The sequence below is a fragment of the Gossypium arboreum genome, chromosome 7 (genome assembly GCF_025698485.1).
Source record: "Gossypium arboreum isolate Shixiya-1 chromosome 7, ASM2569848v2, whole genome shotgun sequence".
Lineage (NCBI taxonomy): Eukaryota > Viridiplantae > Streptophyta > Magnoliopsida > Malvales > Malvaceae > Gossypium > Gossypium arboreum.
This window is the reverse complement of record NC_069076.1, coordinates 94,710,535-94,718,338: the sequence shown is the minus strand read 5'-3', so window position 1 is coordinate 94,718,338 and position 7,804 is coordinate 94,710,535. Positions and strand designations below refer to the sequence as shown.

The following is a 7,804-nucleotide window of genomic DNA, read 5'->3' as shown; positions in this document are numbered from 1 at the left end:
ATATTAAGCCATCGATTTCATCGCTATTTGGGTGAAATTTGTCGGCTTGTGTTAAAAAAGGGACACCCTTTCTAAAAAATCGAAAACTAAAATTCTCATTTTCAATCGGATCACGATTAAATATTATATTGAACTCGTATTTTTGAAAATCAAGTCAACACATGTTTATGAGATACCAATTTTGGGCGTCGAGGTGCTAATACCTTCCTCAGAATCGACTCGAACCCCAATTTTTCTCTGGACTTTCACGTAGACCTAAATTTGGCCTTCTTTTTTGTTTTAAAATAATTTTATTAGGTGTCCGATCACACCTATAAAAAAGGATTGGTGGCGACTCCCTTTGTTAATAAAATCAAAAGTTGGTTTTCAAGTGTTTAATAAATCGCCACAATTAGCGACCAAGCGAAACTAAAATTTTTTTTTTACGTCGCTACACCCTAAAATTAAAGGTACTTCCACATTTTCATCTATGTCAAGCACAACAAAACCAACAAGAAATATGAATTTATCTACTTTCACAAGTACGTCTTCTATAATTACCCTAGGGTATTTAACAGATCTATCGGCTAATTGAATACTCATCCTAGTAGGTTTAGGTTCCCCAGACCAAGTTGTTTGAACATTTTATATGGCATCAAATTAATGCTAGCGCCTAAATCAGCTAGTGCTTTCTCAACATTCAGGCTACCAATTAAACAAAGGATAGTAAAACTTTCTGGATCTTTCAGTTTGGTTGGCAGCTTGTTTTGGAGTATGGCTGAGCATTCCTCGTTGAGTTCTACTGTAGATAAGTCCTCGAACTTCCTTTTATTTGTTAGAAGCTCCTTCAAAAATTTTGCGTATGTAGGCATTTGCGAGATGGCTTCAATAAAAGGTAAGTTGATATGTAATTGCTTAAAAAGTTTAAGAAACTTACCGAATTGTGCATCAATACGATTTTTTTTCAATTTTTATGGGTAGGGAACTGGTGGTTTATATTCCTTTGGCACTGGTTTGTCACTATTTTCGAGTTTTTCTTCCCTCCTTTCGCTTACCACGGCTTCTTGTGCTAGCTTTTTTTTAGATTCCGCTAACACTTTCCCACTCCTTAGTGTAACTACTTTTACATGCTCTTTTGGTTTGGTGTTACTAAGTAAACTTTCGAGTGGTCTTTCCGAAATCAGTTTGGACACCTGGCCTATCTGAGTTTCGAGCCATTGGATTGATGCTTTTTGATTTTTAAGTGTCGTTTCAGTGCTCTGAAAATAAGTTTCTGATACCGAGATAAATTTTTTGAGCATCTCTTCAAGGTTCGGTTTCTTTTCCTGTTGATAAGGTGGCTATTGGTAGCCCAGAGGTGGTTGCTGATTTCCTTGGCCTCCCATGAGAAATTTGGGTGGTTCCTACAACTTGAATTATAAGTGTTACTATATGGATTGTTTTGAGGTCGAGGATTATTACCCATGTAATTTAATTGCTCGTTATCCATGTTGTGGCTATAAGGCTGGTATTCCGAATGGCTTGTTCCACCTCCACTTGCTTCGCATTGCATTACTGGGTAAACCTGTGAAGAACTAAGAAAACCATCAATTTTCTAATTCAAAAGTTCTACCTGATTAGAGAGCATGGTGACCGGATCGACGTTATAAACACCGGCTATTTTTGTTGGCTTTGTCCTCATGACTTGCCACTGATAGTTATTCAATGACATCTCCTCTATGAACTCATAAGCATCTTCAGGTGTTTTATTATTGATGTTTCCACCAGCAGCTGCGTCAACCATTTATCGAGTCGAAGGATTCAGGCCATTATGGAACGTTTGAACCTGGAGCCAAAGCGGTATCCCATGATGAGGGCACCTTCTCAAAAGGTCATTGTATCTCTCCCATGCATTGTAGAGTGTTTCTAAATCAATCTGCACAAAAGAAGAGATATCATTACGTAATTTAGCCGTTTTAGCCGACGAAAAATATTTTAGTAAAAATTTTTTGGTCATTTGTTCCCAAGTAGTAATTGACCCTTGTGGTAACGAGTTCAACCACTGTTTAGCTTTGTTCCTCAATGAGAAAGGGAATAACCGAAGACGAATGACATCATCAGAAACGCCATTAATTTTAAATGTATCGCATAGTTCCAAAAAGTTTACTAAGTGAGAGTTGGGATATTCATCCTGCAAACCATCAAACTGAAAAAACTGTTGTATCATTTGAATTGTGTTAGGTTTCAGTTCAAAAGTATTTGCAGCTACTGCAGGTCTAACTATGCTTGATTCAGTTCTTGTTAAAGAAGGTTTAGCATAATCATATATAGTGTGTGGAGCAGGATTTTGATTAGCCGCAATTGCAGGAGGTACCTGATTGTCTTGGTTTTTAGCCATCTCTTTGATTGGGGGTTGAGTATTATCTTCTTGCTCGTTCTTTGTGTATCTTAGGCTTCGCCTTATTTCTCTTTAGTTTCTGCGAACTGTATGATCGTGATAAACGCTAAATTATACATATCTATACCCCAAATACTTAGCATATTTATGGATGTTTATTACTAGATTTGTGGATTTTGGTGCTCTTAATCTAGTTATTTCATGTTTTGTACTCAGGAAAGCACCAAGAGTCAAAAGGAGCCAAAAACGAGCTAAAAAGGGACAAAACGGACCAAATCGAGAAAATGACACGGCCTAAGCCTTGCCACACGGGCATCTCACACGCCCGTGGCCTTCGGGGGTGTCGACCGAGGTTTTCACGATTCAGATGGCCTAACCATTGAGCCCACACAGCCGTGTGCAATTCAACGGATCGAACACGGCCTGGTAATCACGTCACACTGTCGTGGCACACGGGCGTGTCCCTTTTTCCAAAAAGTTGTATTTTACACGGAAAATGATACTTAGGGAGTAAGAAAACTAATCCAAAGCCTATATAAACACCATAAGTATGACCTAAAGACAGGGGCTTCTTCTAGAACTTTTCTGGAACACAGAACCGCACGCCGGGAATTACTTGAAGGAAGCCAAACGATCCATCTCAAAAGCCGGAGCTACTCCAAGACTGAAGATCTCTCTCAGAATTCTTTCAGGGGTTTTAGAGTTTTCTTTATGTTTTGTTATTTTCATACTTCTGAGATGTACTCTTATTTTATCTAAGGGGGATAAAACCTATGATGGATCTTGTTATTATTATCTGAACTATATGATAAATACTTGATTTGTTCTTAATTATGTGTTCTTAATGCTTGAGTTAATATTCCGGGTATTAATTCATGATTTGATATGCTTATGCAGAGGAGGAATAGACCCTGCCTAAGAGTAGATTTGGCATAATTAAGCGGAGTTAATCGGGCGCTTAGAAATAGGGTTACGAGATCTTTTTCATATTAGGATGAAACCTAATAAGGGGATCTATAGATCGAGTTAATACAACCCTAGAATGTTAATTAGAGAAAAGTCTCGGTTATTCAATCTAGGGGTTAGATGTTATTAGTCTTGAATAGGGATAATAACTTAACTTAGGGATCTCTACGGAACGAGTCAAGTGAATAAATCGCCCGGTTCAGAGTCAAATAACAAGTGAACTCTAGGTGGATTCTTCCTTGGGTGTCATCTTTATTAATTGCTTCTCTTCAAGTCTTTTTCCAAACTCTCTCTTCGCTTTAATTGAATTAGTTACTTAGTTTTAATAATTAGTTAATTAAAACAACCCATTTTATTCCTAGGCTAGATAATAAAAAGATAGTTATTACTAGTACTTTTGGTTCCCTTGGGTACGATATCCCAGTCTTGCCATTGCTATACTATTGTTCGATAGGTGCGCTTGCCTTTTCGTCATGATAATAGTTAGTTTAGGTTTGATCTTTATAAATATTTATTACTTGTTACGAATCACTGCGATCAGATCGATTTCTTCGTCAAAAAGTAGTGGTCCTGACGGGTTTCTTCTAGTTATAAACTATAAAAAACCTGCCAGAAGAAAGAAAAAGAAAATTAGTAAATTAGAATAAAATTAAAAATAAAAGTACATCGCAAGAAAAATAATGGCTAAAGTAATAAAAATTGAGTGTTCTTAATATTTTAATTTCCCGGCAACGGCGCCAAAAACTTGATCGCGTGATTTCGTGATAGGTTTTAAATATTTATAATTAATCATTCTTGAAACTAACTATTATCACGATGTAGGCAAGTGTACCTATCGAACAGTAGTATAGTTTTAGCAAGACCGAATTGTCGAACCCAAAAGAACTAAAAGTACTAGTAATGACTGCCTTTTTATTATCTAGCCTAAGAATAAAGAGATTTTGTTTTAACTAACTAATTATCTAAACTAAGAATTCATAGAGAATAGAGTTGGGGAATTACTTTTGGGAAAATTGATTGCATTAAGACAATACCAAAGGAAAAATCCACCTAGACTGTACTTGTTATTCTGGCTCCGAATCGGACGATTTATTCATTTAACTTGTTCCATAGAGATCCCTAAGTTATGTTATTATCCCTATTCAAGACTAATAACATCTAATCCCTAGATTGAATAATTGAGACCTTTCTCTAATTAACACCCTAGGGTTGCATCAACTCGATCCATGGATCCCCTTATTAGGTTTCACCCTAATCCGGCAAAATCTTGTCACCCCTATGTCTAAGCGTGCAATCAACTCCGCTTAATTATGACAAGTGTACTCTTAGACAGGGTCTATTCCTCCTCTAAATAAGAGCTTATCTTGAATCAGTATCCTAGGATATCAAAACAAGAATTAAGAACACATAATTAAGAACAAGTTAAATATTTATCATACAATTCAGAAAATAATAACAAGATTCGTCTTAGGTTTCATTCCCCTTAGGTACTTAGGGGATTTAGTTCATAACTAAATAAGAAAACATCTCAGAATAATAAAGAATACAAAACATAAAGAAAACCCAAAACTCCTGAAGGGGAAATTAAGGAGAGATCTTCAGTCTTGATGTTGAATCCGGCTTCTGAGATGGATCAATCGGCTTCCTTGGAGTAATTCCTTACTCCCTATTCTGTGTCTCCCCTTTCTTCCTCCTCTAGGGTGTATTTATAGGCTTTGGAATGCCTAAGAGCCCTCAAAATTAGCCTTTTCCGAATTGGACTCAACTTGGGCTCGGTAGGGACACGCCCTTGTGCGATTACTTCAGGCCGTGCTTGATCCTGCCAAATTGACACGACCGTGTGGTATGCCCGTGTAAGGAGGTCCAGGCCATGTTAATTTCGTACTTTGGCCCATTTTCTCCATTTTTGGCCCGTTTCTCATTCCTTTCACTCTCTTATGCTCTCCTAAGTATAAAACATGAAATTAAAGCATTAGGAGTATCAAATTAACCAATTCTAATGGGAAATCATCCATAAAATGCGTTAAACATGGGGTAAAAATATGTATAATTTACGGTTTATCGTTATTCTTCATTATATTATTAAATAAAATATTAACATGTCCTAATCATTATTGTTATTATTATAATCAATCCCTGTCGCATTATTACGATCTCAACTACCTACTTATTATTTTTTTCAGGATCATTTCGATTTTTCTTCTCTTTATTCACGTAGCCATTTTATTTTTATTTTAATCATTATGATATTTTTCCTTAGGTTTAGACACATTTATTTGTTTCCTCATTATGCTCAATTGCGTATCATATTAAATGGTGAGCCCGTTTTTTATACGACTTATAAGAAATAATTAAAATTAAGACAATGTTTGTTATTTTCAGAATTAGAAGAGTCGTGTTCCTAACTTACAGACTATGACTTCCTCTTAAAACCGAAATAGTTGAATATCTATTTCAAAAATTAAAAAAAAAGGATATTTAAGTAATAATCAAATAGAGTTTATTTTCGTTTTCAAGAATTCAAAGTATCATGTCCTAACTTACGGGGCAAGGCCTTTCTTCTCGATCAACATGAAATAAGCCCTTTTCGTGAAAATAATTTTAGTTAAGCAGGTGATGCCTTAATACGAAAAGGGATCGTGTTTTAATCTCTCTTCAAATTTTCAATTCTCGATGTTTGGACATCAAGTAATCAATTAGGTACCAATTTTGTGCGTAACGAGGGTGCCCTTCCTTATGTGTAACTGACTCCCAAACTCATTTTCTGGACTTTTGAAGACAAAAAATCATTGTTTTAGTGAATCAAACCTTTTATTAAAACAATCAAATTACGAGGTGATTCGATCATACCTCATTAAAAAAAAGATTGGTGGCGACTCCTATTTTCGTTTTTTAATAAAAAATATTTTTTAAAAAAAAAGGTTTCGATACATAATATACACAAATAGAGCATAAAATATGACTATTAAATTGTTAAAATATTAATACCATAAAAATTAGGAAAAAGTGTTAAACTACTTAAATTTTACAAGTTTAAATTAACTATTTATAGTTTGAATGAGCTGAATAAAATTTGGCCTAACTGAACTTGAAAGAAGAGCTAGAGAGCTTTGGTCGCTTTAAAAATTTAGAAAAATTTTAATTAATTTCTCGAAATTTAATGCTTCTACTTCGTATCTTCAACAATTATATATAATATTTAATGTGATATATAAATCCAACCTAAATCCCACAAAATGAGAGTAGTGTGCAAGTGTGGAATGGGCTTTCAAGACATGCAAGCCTTTAATGTAACACTCCTTCCAAAACAAGCATGGATACATACATACATACAAAAGCTATTAAATTTTATTGAAGCAAACAGAAAGGTTACAAACTTAAGTGATAGAACCAAGGAAACTACATGCACTAATAAAACAACTTGGATTAAGCCTAAATATGAAGTAATAAACCCTAAGGAGAATAATCTATTTTGGCAAATCAATTTGGATTAAACCCAGACTTGCAAGCCTTTAATGTAACACTCCTTCCAAAGCAAGCATGGATACATACATACATACATACAAAAGCTATTAAATTTTATTGAAGCAGACAAAAAGGTTACAAACTTAAGTGATAGAACCAAGGAACTACATGCACTAATAAAACAACTTGGATTAAGCCTAAATATGAAGTAATAAACCCTAAGAAGAAGAATCTATTTTGGCAAATCAATTTGGATTAAACCCAGATATGAACCATTGACCTAACTGCAAAACATGAAACAAGGTGACGCCAGTTGATATTGGAAAGCTTAATAAAACAAGTACCACCATAGCAATACCGAAACTTGGCCTAACATTCACCAACAAGTTTTGCAAAACCCCCATTGCTTCACAAACATCCTCATTATAATGAAGGTAATATTGCTTCTCCCATTCCATCCATTCCGAAGGCAACTCAAAACCCTCCGAAATCTTTGTATCTTTAATCCGCATTCGTAGCACGATCATGTTTTCGTCGACGAGCTTACCGACATAATCCGGTCCATTGCTTTTATTATTGATACCTCCAGTTGAAGCTACGATGAAGGTTCCTGACTTTCTCCGGTACTTCGGGCCATGCCGAAGAGGTCTTTGATTGAAGTTAAGAAGGTTATAAGATGAAAAACTTGTTGATTCCATGGTTTCAAGAAGTAGCACTTAATATGATGGTTTCAGAAGCAGTAATATGATGAAAAAATTATAGGGTTTTAGCAGGCTTATAGTAGTAGGAAATGACAAGGAACTTCGCAGCAAAACCGTGTTAACCGTGTGGTATTCCACCGTGTGATTTTCAGTTCAATTGACTTTTAACTTTAGCTTACGACAATATGTTGGGATGTAATGACAAAAGAAAAATTGATATCATTTACTGTGAATAGGGAAAATAATTATAAGGGATATGATTAGCGGCAAAATTAGGAAATTTTTATGGAGGCTAAAATTAAGTTATAAATTTTAT

General features: G+C 35.1%; 1 protein-coding gene and 1 non-coding gene across 2 annotated transcripts; one reads left to right on the top strand and one right to left on the bottom strand.

Annotated features, from left to right (window-relative positions):
• The first annotated feature begins 1,820 nt into the window (after positions 1 to 1,820).
• LOC128296226 (small nucleolar RNA R71) lies at positions 1,821 to 1,927 on the top strand. The gene has a single exon (XR_008286775.1). It is a non-coding gene; the product is annotated as a small nucleolar RNA R71 (small nucleolar RNA).
• A 5,105-nt stretch (positions 1,928 to 7,032) lies between these two features.
• On the bottom strand, positions 7,033 to 7,485 carry LOC108488554 (uncharacterized). Its single transcript, XM_017792840.2, has one exon. The coding sequence runs from the start codon at positions 7,483 to 7,485 to the stop codon at positions 7,033 to 7,035; it is 453 nt and encodes a 150-aa protein (XP_017648329.1).
• Between the last annotated feature and the right edge of the window lie 319 nt (positions 7,486 to 7,804).